The 22,257-nt window shown below is 37.3% G+C and overlaps 1 protein-coding gene across 1 annotated transcript; it reads right to left on the bottom strand.

Moving 5' to 3' along the window:
- Window positions 1–2,556: 2,556 nt before the first annotated feature.
- Window positions 2,557–22,035, bottom strand: LOC115445947 (poly(A) RNA polymerase gld-2 homolog B). The gene is made up of 10 exons (XM_030172466.2): window positions 21,673–22,035; window positions 21,308–21,602; window positions 11,640–11,828; window positions 11,361–11,479; window positions 10,826–11,003; window positions 10,306–10,437; window positions 9,907–10,035; window positions 9,228–9,354; window positions 8,614–8,699; window positions 2,557–8,497 (listed from the first exon to the last, which is right to left on the bottom strand). The coding sequence occupies exons 2-10, from the start codon at window positions 21,588–21,590 to the stop codon at window positions 8,322–8,324; spliced, it is 1,419 nt and encodes a 472-aa protein (XP_030028326.2). The 5' UTR covers window positions 21,591–21,602; window positions 21,673–22,035; the 3' UTR covers window positions 2,557–8,321.
- Window positions 22,036–22,257: the final 222 nt, after the last annotated feature.

Genomic DNA, 22,257 nt, shown 5'->3' with positions numbered 1-22,257 from the left:
AGAATGCTCATGTCTGCACACAGAATATGATCAGAATGCTCATGACTACAGACAGAATATGATCACAGACAATGAATGACAGAATATGTTCATGGTCACAGACAGAATATGATCAGAATGCTCATGGCTACAGACAGAATATGATCAGAATACTCATGATTACAGACAAAATATGATCAGAATGCTCATGACTACAGAAAGAATATGATCAGAATGGTCATGGCTACAGATAAAATATTATCAAAAGGCTCACGGCCACAGACAGATCAGATTAAATAAAATAAACAGTTACGCACGTTCGCATTGTCAGCCTGAAGTGTTGCGCCACCGATTTGACTTCACATGACTCCAGTCATTCCTGTCTCCAATGATTTAGTTTCTAAGAAAACACCCTCTCCAGTGAGCCAAGCAGCCGGCATAACGAAGTTTTTGTTATTAATGTCGTTAATCGTACTAATGTGCAGACATCAATTCCATATGCATTCCCAACATATTTACTTCAACAGACGTAGACGTTGCCATGGTAACTAAAAATCTGAGAATCTGGTAATTTTAATTTTGGCATTCAATGATTCATCACAGATTTATTCCGATAGTTCTCTTCACATTCGAATTCAATGTAACTTCAAATTATCATTTGTATAATCCCACTTCTGAATGTAAAACGCTCTTTTTACAGTAAACATTATATTAGCAAAATAATTACAGAATACAATTTTAAACATTCTTTTGACAACGTCCAGCCAGAGAGAATAATAATAGAATAGTCGCCGCGTGACATATCTTCTCTTCTGCCAGCCTGCCCGCGCAGCCGAATACTTCCGGAAACGCCCGATGTCATCGGCTAGGATAGCGGCACGTAACATATTATAATATAATGCTGAAGAAAAGCAAACTAGTCTAAGATTTATTTAAGGATGCGTAAAATTATTTTATTGCAAAGTATATAATGAGATGGAAGGAAATCTACATTCAATATTTTTGTTTGCTTTGATCGCCCATAAACAGTAGATACACCATCCACCACCTTGAAATATAAAATATGGTTTGGTTATTACACTGCGCTCGCCATTGCTGAGGTGAGTTACATTGGCTACAATGTTCTTCAAACCGAACACAACAGTGACTACACCCTGTAGCTTAGCGGCAGAAATAGACATTGCGGTGGTACCTACCCAGGCGAACTCTCACAAATGAGAACTACCGCTAGTTGTCGGAATATTCCTTTATTTTCCAGTGATTTTTATAAAAATTACTAGCTTTTGCCCGCGGCTCCGCCCGCGTTATAAAGTTTTTCAGGCTAAAGTTTTCCGTTATAAAAGTAGTAGTTTCCCGGGAGCCTATGTTCTTCCCAGGGTCTCAAACTGTTCCATACCGAATTTTATCTTAATACGTTGGGTAGTTTTTGAGTTTAACACGTTCAGGCACACAGATGCAGCGGGGGACTTTGTTTTATCTAATTTTTATCTATTTTATTTAATCTAGGGTTGTCCACCCTTAACTTTTTTTTTACAAAAAATAGGGGTTGGTGATAGAAGGGTATAAATTTAGGGTTGAATGTATTTTTTAATGCGACATAATAAAAAAAATAAAAAAATAAAAATTTATATAGAATTATAAAAAAAATGTTAAGGAATTTATGAAAAATAGATGTTAGCCGATTCTCAGACCTACTGAATATGCATGCAAAATTTGGTTAAAAACGGTAAAGCCGTTTCGGAGGAGTACGGAGACAAACATTGTGACACGAGAATTTTATCTATTAGATATATTAGAAACCCATACTTACGAAACTAGATTTTCTTTCCACTAAGGATCGATGGACTTTTCACATTTTGTTTATAATGTGTTTCCAACATACTTACACATTTTTAGCATTGTGGGAATTGTTATATCGTAGCCCACACGAGTGGTGTGAGGGGCGCAAGTTGTATCAGCGTTGTAATTCGTAACGCTGGTTTACAAGACGACTGGACCAGACGGGTAGGTATTTGCGTGGTTAGAATATAAACACACATCACGCATTTATCCCCGATGGGGCATACCCCCAGAAGCGCAACCAAAGCACCCACTTTTTGCCAAGTGTGTTCCATCTCATGATGTGATAGGGGGCGAGCCTATCGCCATATCGGGCACAAATTCCACACTCCGGGCTGATACTGAGCAGAAAACCATCATGTTACTTTGCCAGACCGGAGATTCGAACCAAAGACTTCAGAGCGTAGTCGTACCGCGCGTACAGTACAAGTACGCCACCGAGGCAGTAGAATATAAACCCGACTAGTAAATTTTTAGAATAATCTCATGATTATTATGAAAATTGAGACGTAAAAATAATTTGAGTAAGTTTTCAGGAATCATGGTTTATATTGATAATTCCGCCCCTTTTTAAGCCTACAAAAAAAATGGTTTCTTAACTATTGAAACTTTATGCACCCCCATATTTCAAAATACAGAAGTATTGCGGGAAGCCTTAGGTATTATAATATTATGAATTGAATTTCCACTTCTTCGGACGCAAGTACAGATGAGGTCACATTAGAATAAAACAAATTGTGTTGGCAGTTTGTATATATTTTACTATTACAGAATATTTTTTTTACAATAATCTCTCTGTACAACGACCAAGATAAAAACTCGCTCGTGTTCAAATAAAATAAAATGCAACACAAGACGTAAAGTTGTCAAAAATGTGACAAAAAACTCTTAAAAAACAAACGCGCGCGCGCAGCCATTTGTACACGTACCATTATGTTACAACTCTAATCTATAAACAATAACAACAGTTATACAATTTATATATATTTAAATTTAAGTTAATACAACAACAAGCAAGGCATATATTATTGCGATAATTCCAGCGTTAGATTGCATTTTATTTCTTTGAACCACTAATAATTTTGCACTTTTAAGTACAATGTTTTAAATAATCTCACAACTCAGCCACGAAGCAAGCGGCCAGCGAAGGACACGCGCGTCTCTCGCTGCGTCGGCTCAGAGTACAAGAAAGCGTATGGTTGGCTTGATCGGCATGGATTGTGTTATAGAACTTTAATATTGGATTGCAAAAACTGCCAATGATACAAATGGGAGGAAAATTTTGGCAGTGATTTGTTCAACGATTTATAAGGCAACGATTATGGTTTTAGAGCAAGATTGTGACTAAAGGAACAACAATACGACTGTTATTCAACGGTATAGTTAACAATCTTTATTACATTTAAGGTGGAGAATCGAGCAAAATGTATATAAGACGCCTTTAGTCACAAAATGTGTGATTTATAAATTCACTTCAAAGATTAAATCCGTAAATTTTACTAAGAATCTTAAATAATTTCATAATATGAAATTGTAACGCACCAGACTTATCCGAACATTTCACAGTGTTCTCTGTATTTGTACAATGATTGCTGTTAAAGAGAACACTTCCGTCGGCTACGCTTACATTTTTAGTGACAATGATGTGTAATTTGACAGCAGCTTTATTAATCTCTCTTTTAATTTGCTGATCCAAAATATGTAATATCAAGCAAAAGACTTAAAACACAAAGATAACCGATCCTTCTTAATATTAAACCTTTTGATTAATATTATTGTTCTGAAACTAATCACAGGAAAAATGGCATTTTGTTGTAATTTAAATTCATAGTTATGTTCAGGCTAAAGCAAAACTGCTTCGCCAGAAAGGTCGTACATAGGTTCATAATATAATAAAATTACACTATTTCTAGATTTGGGCCAAATAATATATGACATACCTAATATTCCAGAGTCAGATACAATAAATCCAACACAATGTCATTTTCCCTGTGATGCAAAATAGTTTTTTTTATTGCTTACGCGGTAAAAAAAAAATGTTATTGTAGATATGAATCGATAAATGCTCGTATATTTATGTAGAAATGACGTCATATTATAATTTATGTTTCAAAAAGATTTCCGCGTAAAATACATGCTCATAAAAATAACACATTGAGGCAAGTTGGACGCCCATAATTTGCAAATAAAACACACAATAAAATCTGACTCTGGAAAAAATGCAAATAAAAACAATATTTTTTCACAATAATCTTTTTCATACTTTTCTTATTTTTTTTCACTTTTTGTTTTTTTTTATATTTTTTTTTCTAATTTTAGTTTTTAATTTTTTTGAACGTCGGCTTCATCGTATTATTATTTTTTTCGACATTTCAAAAATTAAATAGTTTTTTTCGAGACACCTTTATTTATACTAATCAGTTTGCTTACACGCAATGTTTTTTTTTATTATTATTTATTGTACTTTATTTAAAGTGCCTCTTATGTAAAAGTTTTATAAAATTAATCGCAACGCTACATGTTGCCAGGCTAATAAATAATAACAATAGTTTGGCTACGGGGACTAGATGGCGGAATCATAAATGCATTAAAAATCTAATTTTGGTATAGCTAACATTTGGCATCATTAAAAACATATCGGCTGGATGCCAAAAAGCTTAAAAGTACAAAAACAATTACTGTCTGGGGCGTTTAAGTAAAATACTGTAAGTAAATAACTGGGCTTGTATAAAACTATGTATCATTTCATAAATACTGTTTTTATAAGGGTTTCACGGAAAGAAGCGTTGATTACTGATTCGTGAGAATCACAAAAGACCAAGCAATGATCGCTACTGCATATTATTCGTAGTTTATCCTGTAAACGCGCAGAATTCCTACTGCGCGAAAAGTTAAGAAAACAACTGCATATTTCTGTATTAATATTTAAGAAGATATGCACAATAAATCCATTTGTATTACTAGTAGGAATTCTGAAAATATATTTCAAAGGATTTTCTAATTCACTTTGGTGTTTTCTTAATTTTTGGTAAGAAATTATTTTAAACTAATTCATTTTTTATTTAACTACTATTCTGAATATAATGCAGGTCATCAATTTTATAGGCTATTACGGCTAGCTGATAAGCTAAATCTAAAGTATGTATACGTAGCACCATTTATGATTGAGGATTTTTTCCAGTCGCAATCTTGAGTACTTTTTTCAATACTATAATTTTTCTGAACGAATTATTTGCAATCAAACTGCATAGGTAGCCTTAGATTAAAGATATAAAGTAAATTTTGATCGAGTCCAAATTAGGGTAAAAATACTCTCATACGAACTATGTTTCGATGATCAACTGTGCAATAGTAAACTTGCAAAGGATTTCATGTAACATTTTTTTTTATCTCAAACATAAAACCTGTTAATTCCGTTTTATACCCAACTTAAATAAATACATAGCGCCATTATAATTGTTGTAGAAACTGATTTAACGCAGTCCATCTCGAAATTAGCACCGTTTCGTCGATTTAACCAGGCCGCACTAACGTTTTGTTATAACCTTGTGATACTTGGCGATTTTGTATACTATTTTTACCATCGACTTACCCCGTAATGCCTTCAACCTGGCTTGAGCACGATTTTACATAATCAAGCGTGCTTAATATATAAATATATATAGGGGATATTAAGTGTATAGTATCCGATCGATATGGTCGTGTATTGAATACAGAAGGCAGAGGATTGACCTTTAGTCCGAGCATCTGTCTCCGGTCGACAATAACAAACTTATCGACAGTGACACCTGTGACCATTTCCTCTAGTACACTATACAATTAAGATCCCTTTTAAAACATTTTTTTGTCATTTACTCTTCAACAACACAACACTATGTACATACACAACACGACCCAACGAAGGAAAATATTTGTTTTTTTTTTTCATTTCTTACTATGTACACGTAAATAATAACTTATATATAAACAATAAATATTTAAAAATTAACGGGTCGCGTTTCGTCGACGCGGCGCAATACGTATTGTCGAACGTATAACGCGAATATAATGGACATAATATTTATTTATTTAATGTTATTGTCCTATACTAACTTTTGGAACTAGAGTCGGCATATCGATAAACATTGTCGATATGTACGCCCCAACGTGCTTGTAGGGATGGACGTAATTTCGATGATTTTAGAATTGCTCGAGCTTCTGTACTAAGGTTCAGTCTTGTTGAGCAAAGCCTTTGGCAGCGCTGGATTGAGTACATTATTTAGCATCTGTTGTCGATATTGTTCGTTATTGATACATCGGAACATATTGTGCCGATTAACGTTTACATATAAATATATTGGAAACAAAAATTTTACAATTACAGTTCGACAACTTTTAAATAATTATTAATCAAGTTACATGGGTTTCGGGTTATTTTAACCCACAATGTTACACGGATCTATTTACGCACAGAAATCTGCAGCAACTGTATAATAAAATAAACTTTGTGAAGTTACCCAAGTGTTCCAAAATTTTGCATTTTTCTCTTTATTTACCGGTTTGCTGGCCACACTATAATCCATTGTCCCATCCAACTTTCCAACACTAGATAGGCAGAGAATGTGGTGGACGAGTGCGACCTGCATTACCATATTAAATAATTATTTAAAACCTGTCGATATATTCGATACCTAGATATGACACTATGTAATGTAAACATATAATTTTTCATAGTGACATCTGATTAACATATATTTAAATATATTATAATGCACAACGTACATATATTTGCTCCAATGTTAATTAAATTCAATTATATTAACAACAAACTGATTTTGAACGTTTTTCTTTGTAAATTGAAGTGATGATTTAAAAGGGAATGTAAAAGCGAAATAAATAAGTTAAAACATGTTCCGGTGTAGTCTAGAAATTTCAATCTTAGACAAAGATTACGAAATATTTTCAGACTCTCCGTATTTCAGAATACATGCAAAAAAATATTAAAAAGTCGCAAATCATATTTTTGGTAAATCTGCTTGTATATTTCATAAATAAAATATTGTTATTTAAAAGCGTCAAGGTTCAATATATTGTTAATATGTTGCACCAGTTTTAAAAAAAAAACGATAAAAATATTTTTGTTATTGTCACAAAGAGAATTTAATTACCACTGGAGAACTCTAATTCATAATACTATTATAAGGTATTTCGAAAATTCATTTGGTTCCTACCAAAAGCGATTTATCAGCCAAAAAAATTATCGACTCAGTACCAATATGATAAAAATATAGTTTTGTTCAATTTTGAAAGTGTTAAATCTAAGTAAAATTTGATGTCCAGACGTGAACTTTTCTTGACATGAGCAAGATTTTACTAACGAAAAAATCAAAGAAAAAACATTAACACTTTTGAAAAACCAAATGAATGTTGAAGATGCCTTTTTATATAAAATACGTAATATAGTGGAGTGGTATTGCGTTAGGAACTTGATAAGTAAGCTGCGCTTTGGTGGTTCGTACTCTAATATCTTTAACAAGACGGCTGCAGACGGCGACGCGACGTCTCACCACGTTGAGCATTGTAAAATAAGTAAAAAGTAGGAAAATAAAATTAATTACATTTCTTCTGCCTAATTACTGTTTCACTCTATTGGATTTGAAATAAAATGTTAAAAATTAATAAGGATGTTAATAATTTTGTATACATACTTGACGTATCAAGACGTATCGTTTTGCATTCAAGACGCAAAACGCGTTCGTCACGCACGTGGCAGTACGTGTCCGCACGTGGCTGTACATGGCGGTGCGTCGGCGCCTGCGTCCGCCTCAACTACATGGACGTCGCTAAGTACTTAACACTAACCTAGAACGTATTTATAGGTGATATCAGTCGCATGTCACAGCCTATAAAATTTATATATATGTATATGAACCATTTATTTTCCATACAAACAATTTTATGGCCACTATTTGGGACTGTAACACCCTTTGGTCTAGTAACAATATAGACTAGAAGCGACATTGTCGTCCAGGAGAACGTTCACGGTCAAAGAAGCGACCGTCTACCACGCGTTAGCGATCCGTGGAGATTGAGCAAAACATACGATAATTTGGAAACACAATAAAATAACCGAACTAATATTTACAAGTTTCAAAATTAGGTATATACAGCAAAAATCATCAAAAACTATCATAAAACGTCCAGCGTGCGGTCGCGTCGCGTGCGGCCCACTTTGACAATGTAACGCCGCTCCAGGTAGCACCATCGCGATCCGTGCAGCATATCCGCCTATAATTTAACCTAAGCCGTGTGTATCACGTAAGAGCACTTGCGAGATTTCCAACGACGCCCTACAGCCGGAAACGTCGTAGTTAAACTATACCGATCATAGTCCAAACGATCTGGCTGAGGCCACAGTCCTGGCGACAGACGACGGTCGAGCCTCACAGACAGGGACGTCACTTATAGTTAGCCACGCTAGGGGTAGCGCAGTGCGAGAGCCGCGGGTGGCGCGCGGGCGCGTATCATCGCTGCGGCGGCGGGGGCGGGTGGTGCGGGGGGTGCAGCGGCGCGGGCCAGGCGTCGCGCAGGCGCAGTGCGGGCGCCAGCCGCGCCGCGCTGTCGCGGAACGTGCTCACGATCTTGTCGAACGTCTCGGGGTCGTACACCGAACGCGCTGTGTTCGATAGATCGAACGGCTCTGTAGGGCGAAACAATTATCCTCATATTACTACATAACACAAACATATTTTGAAAATAAAGTCTTTTCTTGTCAAAGACTGCATAATAATTGTTAACGTATGTGAAGTAGCCCACCTTCGACGCAGATGAGCGAGGCGGGGCGGGGCGCGGGGCGCGGGGTGCGGCGCGGCGCGCGGATCGAGATGGCGCGCTTGCTGAACCTGCGTCACACACACACTGTTACAATCTTACAGAAATCGTTTGTACGAGTCCACTGAACTACAATGGAGATATTTGGCGTTTTTAAAAGAATCAAGTTCGATACATTATTCTGAAATTCGAGGATAACTTTTAAAATTATATACCATTGAAATGTAGCTTACTGATTAATCACGTTGATAGTTGTATTTTCTTTAAAATCTTTTAACGACAAACTAGGCATAATCGATTCGCAATGTTATCTATACATCGATTTAATAGACGGAATGATAGATCCTATAAAAAAATCAATGCATGTTCATTATCAGACATCGATGTTTATCTATCATCGCCGTTTTTGTAAGATCGGTCATCTGTAACGTACTGTTTTTCATGTGTGTTATATATTCTATTTGGATATTGAGAATTAATCTATATCAAATCATGATTTTATTTATATATCGATAATGTGCCATCTATTAGGCTTAATATAAAGAAGACGTGATGTATCTGTTCGCGAGTGGTATGTAGACGTGGTGGTGTGTACGTACGGGAAGTCCGCGTAGTACTGCAGCATGTTGAGGAAGAGCTCCCCGAGCGTGGCCTTGTTGAGCGGCGCGCGCGGCGCGGCGGCCGCCGACTCCTGCGCGCGCGGCAGCACCGCCGGCACCGCGCCCGCTGCAACAACACTCGCTCTACACCCATTCAACTCTAGATCCCCCCCTCTGCCAAGGCAATTATTATAACCTTGGACCTTAAGCTATAGCTTAAGGTCCATTTTTCCTACATTTTGTTTCACCTTTAATCTGGGTAACTAAACAAGTATTGGCAAGTAAAGAATTTAAATTCACGTCTAGTTAGTGATTAGTTCTCGCAGTTGAAAGAAAAACGTAAAAATAATTAATATGCATGGATATTTCGGCCTTTAAAATTTCGTCATATTAAATTTTAAAGGTCGAAATATCCATGCATGTGCAAATGTATGAAAAATGGACCTTAAGCTATAACCTTAAAGAGGGTTCCTTCTCTTTGCCCCACACTTCCTTGCCCAGATATCTTCTCCCAACTTTCCTCCAGGCCACTGTAGTTGTTAAGGCGGGAGATTCCAGTATTCCATTCGCAAGTTTCCCCCGGTGATGAATGCCGGATCCGATAAAAAAAAAAACTCCACACGACACTGTTTCAGTCAATGATTAATGGACACAGCTATTAGTAAACCAGTACACTCACTCTGCAGGAAGTGTATCACCATGAGCGTGAGCGAGTACGAGGAGAGCGTGCGTTGACGCGCGTCGTTAATGTTGTGCGCCTGCGCCCACAACTTCATCAGCGCCACCAGCGGCCGCACGCGCCAGTCCACTGCGAAATAAACACTCACATTAGCTATTTATGGAAATATATCTTTCTACAGGTTAACATATATTTCTACCCTCCCATGTTGATCTAGCTGATTTCTTAATTTTTTTTTATAAAAAATTAACCAAGTCTTATCGATATTTTCCCAATCCAATATTATGACGGAGAGCCTATCTCGCACTATTATGCAGAAATTCTTACCATGCACAGTTTACATGATGAATGAAAACTAGAAGTTAACTTTCTATACGTAAAAGTGTATGAGCGACTTACTCCTGGAGAAACAATGCAGCAAGTCGGTATTCCTGATCCCGACCACGTTGTTGCAGTTGAGGTCCACCTGCAGACCGTTGCGTACGTCGCGGAACTTCAAGATCGGCACCTTCGCCTGGATCAGCTCCGCACCTGCTCACGACACAAATGAGATTAATTCATGGGTGCATTCGGGGTTTTATCTGCTTTATGATAATAACAGTTTTAATTTCTTAATACTAAAAGGTACGTCGACGAGGAGATGCACCACTGATTGTAAAATATCACTATCATATTGCTAGAAATACCTTGCAATATTTTAAAGACGAATAAGAAATGAAAAAAGGATTTAGTGGTTTTATATCACTTGTTATTTTATGTCACTAAGATTGTCCTAAACCTAGCTATATGAAGACACTGAACTGAATGTGGTAGTGAAGAAATATGTAAAACAGCATTGTAAATTTTAATCTTCAGGAAATAAACAGTGTTTTTTTATTAATTATATAATTTTATGTTAGTGAAGGTGCTCAGTGCCCACCGGGGTCGAAGCTGCGGATGTAGCCGAGGATGTAGTTGAGGTGCAGCAGCGCGTGCGTGCGCGGCTCGACGTGTGCGTGCGCGCGCACGTGCAGGCACAGGTCCATGTCCGACGACTCCAGCCCGAACCCCGACATCGTCGAGCCCACCACGTACAGCCCGTAGCGGGGGAATATTGACTGCAACACGCGAGTACAACTATATTATCTGTTCTACATGGATTTACTCTTCTGCCTTTTATTTGGTTTCGCGGAGTAATTCTCTGACTACCATAATGTGCCAAATGTGTAAAACGTACACGAAGGGCGGACGGCCCCAAGCCGCCCGCCGACGATCCCAGGAAGGTCCCTATTAGTCACCTTTTACGACAGGCAGGGGATATCGTGGTGGAATTCTTCAAACGCCAATACACAGGGCGAATTTACTCTTCTACCTGTCTTTACCCTATGTATAGCAGTTTTTAATCTATATCGGCATATTTCAGCTAACCGTTTTTCAAATTTGCTGGATTGCTAGTATTGTGACTGGTGACTCACTTTAATAGTGATGTACAGATATCTCCAAAGGTTCATCTTCTTCCTGAACGTCTCCTCAGTCTGCTGCGACTTCACGAACTTGTCCCAGATCTCTTGCGATAGCGTGTCGTATTTAGAACCTGACAACAGAAAAATACCTTTGGTTTTTATACTGCAACAGATTTATTAATATTTTTCTAATGGCAGCTCAACACCTTTAGTGCAGCTATATAATGACAAGTATTTTGTTTACAATGTTATAGAACTACATTTATATTTTAGACAGTAAGCATCACGTACCGTTGAGCAGGTCGTCGGGCGTGAACTTGACCTGGAAGGGGTATGCGGCGTTGAGGAAGCGCTCGGGCGCGATGCGGCGCTGCGGGCGCGGGTCCCGGCGCCGCCCGCGCCACTCGCGCGCGCCGTACCCGCCGCCCGCGCCCGCACCGCCCGCGCCCACATCCGCGCGGCTAGAGCTGCTGCTCTCACCTGCCACCATACCGATTGTAATCAGTGACTACCGTTTCACCAAGTTTGGGTAAATTCACCTCATTAAGCGACATTTAGATTAGCAAGAAAACTTGCAAAAGTTGATTTCCATAAGTGATTTGTAACGTGTAAACAATCACGGTAAACAAATTCTGGTAAATCTTGAAGCTTGCGAGACTTGCTGAGAGTTGTATGTGAATAAAATTATCAAGATATTGCCACCACTTAAATGCAACTCTAAGCTCTTACGCAGTATATTGCTGCAACAACTTGCTAGTATAAACTTAATTTTAAATATTAAACCTGAAAAGATGTAAATCCATTTTCCAGTCTACATCAAGCACTAATATATGCTATTTTTTTCTTAATAAAAGGGATCACTTCCCGAAAATTGTACGATTCATTTACCTGTCTATTGTACGGAAAATCTCGATGTATGTCATGAGATTTTTTTGCGTTGGGTTCCAAAAGAAAATCTTCTTATTAGCTTTAACCTATCCTAAACATTTGGAGACTTCTTGACGTTATAAACGATGTAAAACTGAATCTATTACTTGCAATATGAGCCTTGGGGAGACTACTGCTGGACATAGCCCTCTCCTCTAAAGATATCCTACACTCACCTACGTGCCTACCAAGCATGGCGAGTTTTGGCAAATGTAATTAAGATGGGTTAAACGTCTAGTCTACACAGTTCACAATCTAGTTATACATTATATCCGTATTATTCGCTGCACCAGATGTGAATTTAACGCAGTTATTAAAATCTATATATATAAATAATAAATCGGATTTATCCTTAAAAACTACGTGACAATTGACTTGTCCATCTGTTTTGACGCAAAGGGAGAGATCAAGGTCAAGACACAAACAAGCACGCCAGAAATCAACCCTTGTGCGGAGCATGTTTTTACACAATGAAGGGTCGAGAATAGGGGTGCAATTTACATGACAATAAATGACCTTTATAGACAAAAACACAAAACATTCTTGACATAACTTAGGGTCGAGAAGAGACATTGGTGTATTTTGTTTAAAAGGAGCAGTATTCAGTCAATGTCTGCGGAATGCAGATGCGCTGAGAATTTAAGTAATTGTTATAATAAACAACCAAGTATGGCACGAGCGCGGTATTGAACCCGCGACCCCGATATCAAGGGGAGCGTGTAACGACCAAGCCTGTTGGTATTGTCACCGACCCGTGAAAACACACAAATCGACCCACACTATACCGTTATACAATCCATTATTGGTCTTAGAATCAAGGTTTTAATGTAATTTCGAGTTTCCACACAGGCATAACGCATTCTGGATAAGATAACTTAGGCTACTATTTATCTCAGAACATCACACAATAGTACTTTTAAAAACGTATTTCATGAGGTCAGAGACGCAAGTTACAGTTAGCTGTTTCTAGAGTTTTTGGGTAATGACTTTAATACGTAATGATTCATGTTATTTACCAGCTTACATATTATTTTCGCCTTGTATTATATAAATATCTCTAGCTGTTGCTCGCGTCAACGCCTGCGTGAAAAAGGTTTTTTCCGGGATTCAAAATATTTAACTTATACCAAATATCAACGGAATCGGTTTAGTAATTCCAAAGATTAGCTCCTACAAATCTACAAACAAACTTTTCCTCTTTATAAATTAGTATAGATTATATCATTTATGTTATAAAAACATGTCATATTTAAGTTTCATTATGCTACATATTACTAAAACAAAATTAGCGATTATCAACTTGATCATAATCAGCCGATGTGGCGCGATGTCTTGAACGTTTTATTGTTAAAACTCTTCGCCTCATTAATCTAATTAAACAACATACTTTGATGTATTGAATTTGTTATATATATTCTATATTCCTGCCTTCCTGTTGAGAAATAGAGACATGGGTTAAGTTTATAGTCTACTGCCCTACTGCTAATTTATATCTTAGCTGGTATATACATTATACATATCTATAATGTATAATGTAGTATAGAAATATAAAGGAGTCGAGGGTAGTGCGACCCGGCCTGTTCTCAACCTACCGTCCCAATAAAAAATAGTCTCGATTTACGTGAGTTTCACTGCGCTTCGTCCTAGACAGTATCTTGGAAAGATATTATTATAATATACACTATTAGCAAAACAAGTTTTGTCACGTGGTGGACTAAGACTTAAACAATCTCAGTAGTAAAATTGTTTTATTCTCAGCAATGGCACATCAGAGCTTAGAGGTATTTATTACATGGCTGGTATTGAGAAAAGTATTTCGCTACCACTATGGCCATGACATCATCCAAAAAACCTACAATTTGGTGCGATATTTAGAAATCCATTAAATCGACATCCACGTCATTCGAAGTGACGAATCCGCGTCTCTACAACTGAATAATTGCCGAAAATAGGCTACGTATTACAAGCCGATGACACCGACTCTTGCGTACTTATACGTGTAAATTGTTGACCTAATTTCTATTTCGATCGTTCGTGTGCAATTCGCGTTTTTCAAAGTGTTAAATTATTCTTTAAACGCAATTGCATTTTACTTTGTACAATTATGGCATACCGTCACGCTCGCATGTTTAATGGGTAGGCAATAAGTATAGCACCATGAGTGCACCTACAATTCATCTGGTATTGTTGAAACATAAATATTAGAAATCGCGAGCATACTCAACCATACGGAAGATTTAATACTTATTACCGAAGGGGATCAAAGTAACTAGAACACGATATTTTATTAGTTCTCTTTCACGAGCCCTAATAAAATCTGGGCAGGGTAAAGCTAATGAAGACGTTAGATAAAATCTAGAATAGGCTATTTATAAACACGAAGATACGCGAAAAAATGCGGACAATGTACCAGTAAAATTATTACGAGCGATTATAACAGTTTCATCGACATAACATCGGACGTATCATCCCACACTATATGACATCATTTTTACTGGGATTTTTCTTTACGGGAACATAAAATGAAATAAATCTAGAAAAGTACTTGATACGCCATATTGTGTACTCGGCAAGATAGCGATCAGCGTAGATATTGTGAAATATCTTTTAAAGTAGCTTGGTGCGGGATTAACTGGTGTGCAGATAGTGTAAAACAAGCCGGCATAATTCTGGCGATCGTCAAGGGACCAGAGACCTCAATTCTCATGTTACGCTCCGTTGTCTGTCAGTTAGTCGGTCCGTATAAAGAATTTAATTAACAATATAATTTGAACAGCATTGTCTCACTACAATGTCTTGAGTTCTTTACTATATTGGGAGATTTTATAGATGAATCAACCTTCCATTGTGTTGAGATCCATAATGGACTTACCATGTGATTCATAGTCATATTGTGGAAAAAAATCTTGACTCGATACAATGGGACAACAGCTAATATAAATAAATCCGACTAATGTTTTACACGCATTAGATGCGTAAAAATAGTAGTAAACAAACTAATTCTCATTCTTTTTTTCTCTCTCTCTCTCTTTCTTTTTATCTGGGAAATGCGGATGTTTCTGAAGGTAATGAGTTACTCGAGTTGTGAAAAAACCTCGTTCTGGATACTATCCTTAGATAAAGCAATTAAGAATTTGTGTTTTTATGTCACTTGTCCGACAATTACACTGGGACATGTAATGCTAAGCGACTCTTATTGCCTGTCTATAATATTGGAACACTTAGACTTAAAAAGCAGCGATAGCCTAGTTGGTTGTGGAACGGACTGCCGAGACGAATATCCCCAGGTTCAAATACCAAAGGCACACACCTCTAACTTTTCAAAAAAAAATATGCGTTTTGTTTAAGAATTATCGCTTGCTTTAACGGTGAAGGAAAACTTCGTGAGGAAACCTGCATCCCTGAGAAGTTCTCTATAGGAATTTCGAGGGTATATGAAGTCTACAAATCCGGCCAGCGTGGTGGACTAAGGTCTAATCCCTCTCAGTAGTTGATGAGGCCCATGCCCTACAGTGGGACAGTATATAATACAAGGCTAATATTATTTACCTTTTAAGAAAGAAAGCTAGGTAAAGGAAGTTACTTCCTTGTAAGCAAAGACTAATTCATCAAAAACACGTATTTTACGCCCGCCAGCCCTGATTCCTGCGTCAAAAACACTGACCCACTTGCCAACATATCAAAGGGGCCACAATTCCCTGATCGGCGGAAAATGACATTACTCCCGTGTGTAATTGAATGAGACTGCCTGGGTAAGACTGGGTGAGTCAGAATGGACCGACATGCCGACTTAAATGCGCGTTCATCACACCTTCCGGCTGTCACGCGTAGGGTCGTCGACCACAATAATAAAATCTATATAAAGTTATCTTCTAAACTACAGACTGATACGAAATCAGTAGGTAATGTATAACTGTTAATCTATATGTATAAAAATGAATCCCTATTTCCCTTGGTCATGCCATCACGCGTGAACGGCTAGACCGATTTCTCGAATTTTTTGGTGTTGTGTTTGTTATTGTCAGGAGAAGGTTCTTATGAAAGAAAAAATTCAAAAAATTGCGTGGATAATTAGAAAATTTAAGAAAACTTGAATAAAAAAAAATATTTTATAACTGTCAGTCATGACAGAATGCGCGCTGAAAATTCATAGTTAAGACGGGACAACGTCTGTCGGGTCAACTAGTTACAAATACATATTGAAGTCAACTTTCTAGGTTCATAATATATTTAATTGCATGTCAACAAAACCAAATGTATATGTATTAATTTAGCGCGTAATTGTTTGTCAGAAATTAATTGTTCCACACCTTTCTTTTTTGAATTTAATGTTATACTTTACACCAGTACAATGTCAAAAATCGTTTTAGAAATAAACATACAAAATTCATCTTTTAGTATAAATTTTTCGTTCAAAAAGTTGCCAACCCTAGTAACTTTGTCATCTACGGATATGGCCATATCTCATCATACTATTGCCCCACTGCCAGGAATGCGCATCATGGTTGGCATTAAATGGTTATGGGTGTTGTTTGATGTTTGGTGTCAGCAAAATTTTAAAAATATCAAACGTCAGTCAATATACTTAACTTTTTTATCTGGTAACCGAGGAAGTGAGTACTGAGTAGCATGATGAAGACCAGAGACCCAGAATCGTGATAGCCTTTGTTACATACATTGTTAAGACAGTGGTCAGTTTTTGTTCAGTCGTAAGTCGTAACTACACTGATATGACGGCACGAAGAGTAATGGTATATTAGCAGCCACTTGGTGGTTGTGTGAGATAGGAATGTGCCGACCTAATCATCCTGTAGATAAAACTCGCTCCAGAGTAGCTGTTTGTATTTCTGATTCCAAAACACTCGATAATATTTGCGGAATAAATAAAAAAAATGTCACATTGTCGGTACGGGAAACGAAAATCGCATGCGCTCCCATCTTTCCAATCGGTCAGTCCGCCAGATCATTATTTACTGGACCACAGGGGCAGGTTATGTTGGATCGACTCCTTATAAATAACATGACATTATATCTTAAGGTCGATACGATCAATAACGAAAAAACGAAAACACTATTATGACGTTGGGAATTTTTGGCACAGTTTATTGTGCGAATTGTAATGTCATTGAACTAGATTTGACATCCTAAAAAGATGCGAAGGCGTTTAAAAAAAACTCGATAAATTACGTGAATATGTTTTATTATATCGTTGCGGTTCAAATCAATATTGTTCATAGAGAACTCCTCAAATGTTATAAATAAGAAGCTATTTAATTTAGTAAACAGTAACGAATGAGCAAGTCCGGGGGGACTGCAGTACATTTCAGAGAAAATCCGTCCAATTTTCCATGATACGTCTCTTTTAAGCTAGAATCACTTTGGTTGCAGACCAAAGGCTAGGTTTGTATAGCTTAGCTCGCTTTGCTGACAAAAAGTCACATGGTAAATAGCTTATTTTACATAGTTTCCAGTCAGCAACCCATCAATTTGGGTGGTAACAGTTTCTACAGCCTAGTAGCAATCTGCGAGCACTGTAGTGTTACGATTTTAATGAATGAAAGCCAGGGTATTAAGAGATTTAGCATATCATTGAGTAACGAGCCTAGTGCAGAGTCGTGAAGTTCTTTGTAATTCCTCTAGGTGGTGTTACTACCCACGTGTGGTTATAACTACCAAGCTAGCGACATCCCCCTTCACTAATATAAAAATAAAACAATAAGAGCGTTCTATTGTCATTACCAAACTCATATAACGTAGAAAAAACAAACGCAACTACATAAATAACATCACAGCGCGTCCTTGACGGGGCAGACAGGGAATATAGTCGTTTCTAGGGTTGCCGCGCCGCACTGCGCATATTGGCCCGTCTTCCGGACTTTTAGGGATATAAATATGTTTTTCATTTGTATTAGTTACGTGAAAATCCGCGTATCTCAGTTTGTGTAATATATGAAGTAAAGTTTTGTCGTTAAACTTATCAAATTGATTTGTAGTGATACTTTAATCCGGTCTCTTGATATACTGTAGGCGATCTCATTAAAAGACATTGTGATGAGTTTTATGGAACCAGCAACAAAATTTATTCGGGGTTTGATCCACCAACTAGAAATAACGAATCCTACTGAGAGGTTAAATCATTATACATTGAAACTGATAGATATATATTTTTTGAGTTGCCACCCCTTATACAAACAGTATGGTAGGTATATTTTTACTTATGAAATTCGTCCTAAAACGTAGATTCCTCTCGACGTGCCACGCTAGTATACTTTTATCAGTTATGTTGCCAAGGTCAAATCGGTTAGATATTTACTTACTGTGTTATCTAACCTGTTTGTTAACACAATTCTATTGTAAATATAACGTTTCATGACGTTGTATGACTTAATATGTTAAATTATTAAGTAACAAAAATGAACACAAGCCGTGACCTATAAGTCCGATTAAAAGAAAAGTAATGCAAAAATTTTCACAGGTATATTGTATGATATTGTAACTTTTAATATACCCTATTTACATAAAAGTCGAATCAAAGTTTTAGACCAGCCTTTTTCGATCAAAAAGGAGTTGTCTATAGTGCTGTACTCTCTCTAACTTTTACTGCTCAATAAGATTGTCACGTGGACCGCGTGCAAAATAATCTGTCTAAGTAAGAAATTGCTAACCGTGCCAATATTTATGACAACATATCACATCTGCTTTAACACTGCAATTTTAATATTGATTATAATTTCGAATCCGCATTGCCGGTTAAGCTAAACAGCGGGAAATCACTGGAAATGTCAGCATAGTGGTACAAGAAGGTGGTTACAATAATATTGGGCTATATCTGCTTTGCTTCAACTATAAAAGTCCTTTTGGTGACGGTATCCTGTACAATCAACAAGCAATTAGCGTCATAATATCATCGCCGACATTTCACACGAATGTGTGGATATAAATCGGAGCCGCTACTATCTGGTCAAAGCTTGGAAAGTATGCATATTCCTGCACTTCGTCAATGTGTTTTTCATAACAGGCATGCAACCGAGCAACAGTATCGCGCGATCTCAACAATAATCTTCACTAAGCTCGTATTAGAACTTAAAATTAAGATAAATATGTAACTGACATAAACAACAAGACTCATTTGCAAATAGAGAACTATTCTGATAATTATGTGGTTAAAATTTGATTCTAGAGCAAGGATATTGCGCGAGGAGACCAACAAGCGGAAGCTCCGCACGTCCCGTTATCATGTAGGCTGCAAGTCTTCGAAACGTCGGGAAAAAAATATAATCTAAAAAACCGCGATAAAATTCGAAAATAGTTTTATTTCAAATGTCTAACATTAGCTTAAACATAAGAAATGATTCAGCGAGAGCTACCTTAAAAAAAGCAAACCAATATTAAATTTATAAATTGTAACAGTGATATTTAATAAACAAACTTATTGTGATACAGTTCAAAGTCTTTATAAATCTATTATATTTACAAGATTAACGACTGCCCTCTTAATATACATATTATCAGTATCAATCAATCCCTAATGTTATTTATAAAATATCAGATCATTATTTGTTTACATGATATAAATAATTTATCATTTCCTAGTAACACGTAAACGTAATTAAATTTAGTAATTTATGGCCATCGCACATCAAAGCGATGCGACGCTGCTACGCGCAATTCCAGACATCGCTATTCGCTTTAAGTCGTCGTGGGACGCACCGCGGCGCTATTTTTTTACAGGAACGGCAAATTGACTCCACTGGACCTGATGGTAAGTGACATGGAGTCCAATAGAATTTCGACTGACGAGACATGATTATCCTTCGACAGTCGACACAATTATGCCGGCCTGTTGGACAGGCTGATCCCAGAATGCGACACACTTATGTGAGTCACTATGGCGGGTTTTAACACCTTGTGTGTAGTGTTCTCTATCCGGGCGGTTATAAAATATATCCTGCCACCAGCAAATGACATTAGAATTGTAACCATTTAGTAGTCTAAATTACTTTTTCGTCGCGACATACGTGAATAGACAGGTACAATGATATGATATAAAATGTGGTTACATTGAACTAAACGCTAAAGTTTCCTAGAGGGTTTCCATTTTACATGTATTATTTTAATTTCATTGTTATTACCATGTTTATTACTACCCTGGATATTCAATAGTATTAGAAGTCAAATAGTCTCTTAGGTGCAACATGTGATACTCAACATGTTTAGCAATATTATCAGCACATGACAGTCATTACAAGGCCAAGGTGTAATGGTGCTGCCTGCTTAGAAAGATAGCCAAATGATGTAGATAATTGCAATGTCATGTGTGTTCCCACCTTAACATTCAATATTGAAAAACAAATGCTTCCCATTATGTCTCCGTGTTGAGCAATGCTCTGTGTGTGTATTCACATAGCCATGGCAATGACATTTTAATAAACTACAAGATAGTTGTAATGAAAACATGTCTGGTTAAAGCAAAGTGGTGTTGTAGATAAGTATCAAAATTCCGCTTTGATTGGTACAAGTATGAGTGCACCATGTACCCAATCAATGTTATTGTTGAGTTAGCTTTAGTTGTTCTTTTGGCTGGAGGGCAGTACATAGTCATTATAACATTAGTAAAGGATTTGTATTTTATATGTATTTTTTAATTGTCATTAATATTCTAAAATGTTCATGTATATTTTTTATGGTCAGTATAGGATTATTTATTCCCAAAATACAATAAAATATATATATACCAATAAAATTGCCACCAATTGCAAATTGGAAAGTCCTTTTATAGAATCTTGTAATATTGCATTTAATTTTTTTTTTATATGTGGGTAAGTTATAAATGAATATGGATACCAGTTTACTTGGTAACTAATTACATTTAAATTACTCAAGTATAGAATCTATGAACCTATGTAACAACTACCAAACTCCATGGAGTTTGTACACCATGAAATATTAATGACTTCCTTCAGTGTGCCCTACCCTATCTACTACTACATTTGGAACTAAATTTATATAGTATACAATAATGTCGGGCTCACCTTTATCAGCAGACTTGTTGGAGCTGGAAGCATTACTAGATAAACTGGAGTCATCAGAATCGTATCCAAAGGCGGTGTCTCGATTGTTCCTGTCGCGGCGCGGCTGCCACCGGCGCGGTGTGCCCGCGCTGCCCGGCGAGCCTACGCCGCCGCCGCTGCGACTGCTGGCCAGCGGCTCCAGCGCGTACTGCCGCGCCTGCCGCTCCATGGGGCCCATCACGTACACGCCCGGCCCGCCGAACCCGCCGCCCCCGTGGTACATCATCGGCGCCCCCTCGTTCATCCCTGCCTGTACCTGTCGGCGGCACCCTTGTCACTTCACCGTACTCAACCGGCAAAACGCACCCACCGTTCCCGGTACCCACCTGTTTCGACTATATCCAACAGTGTCCGCCTTTGCCGTTCGGTTATTGCGTCATAGTAGGCGTAGCAAATTAATTACAATTTATGCGACGTAAACTCGAGCGATTCTATTTTTCCTCTTCGATCCTCCGAAATTCGAGACGTTTGAAGTGCGCTGTCTATCAATCGATGGCTGACGCCTTCTAATTTTTATATCGCACTTGTCTCTTGCTTCCACTGTTTAAACGGAACGAGTAAAAACTATTTCTACGCCGCTAGTATTAAATCTACCCACAAATTACGGCAAATCAAAAAAATCTAATGAAAAAGATCCGCCATGACTTATGAGGAACAAACTGGCGACATCTGACGGATATCGAAATGATGTCACACGTGATTTTATTTTTTTCAGCTTCAAATTTTCGTGTTCCTTTTTCAGCCAGAACAATTTACACTTCAGACTATTTTATTTTATTAAATTTGTTTACTAATGTTGTTTTTATTAGGTTAAAGTAACAAAAAAATATATAATAAATTTTATGAAGTAGTCACATGACATTTTATTTTTTTCAATTGATTTTTCCTTGTTGCAATAACGGTACGACATT

This window comes from Manduca sexta, chromosome 8, assembly GCF_014839805.1.
Source record: "Manduca sexta isolate Smith_Timp_Sample1 chromosome 8, JHU_Msex_v1.0, whole genome shotgun sequence".
NCBI classification, from domain to species: domain Eukaryota; kingdom Metazoa; phylum Arthropoda; class Insecta; order Lepidoptera; family Sphingidae; genus Manduca; species Manduca sexta.
Note: the sequence above shows the minus strand (reverse complement) of the source record. Positions and strands in the feature narration are given on the sequence as shown.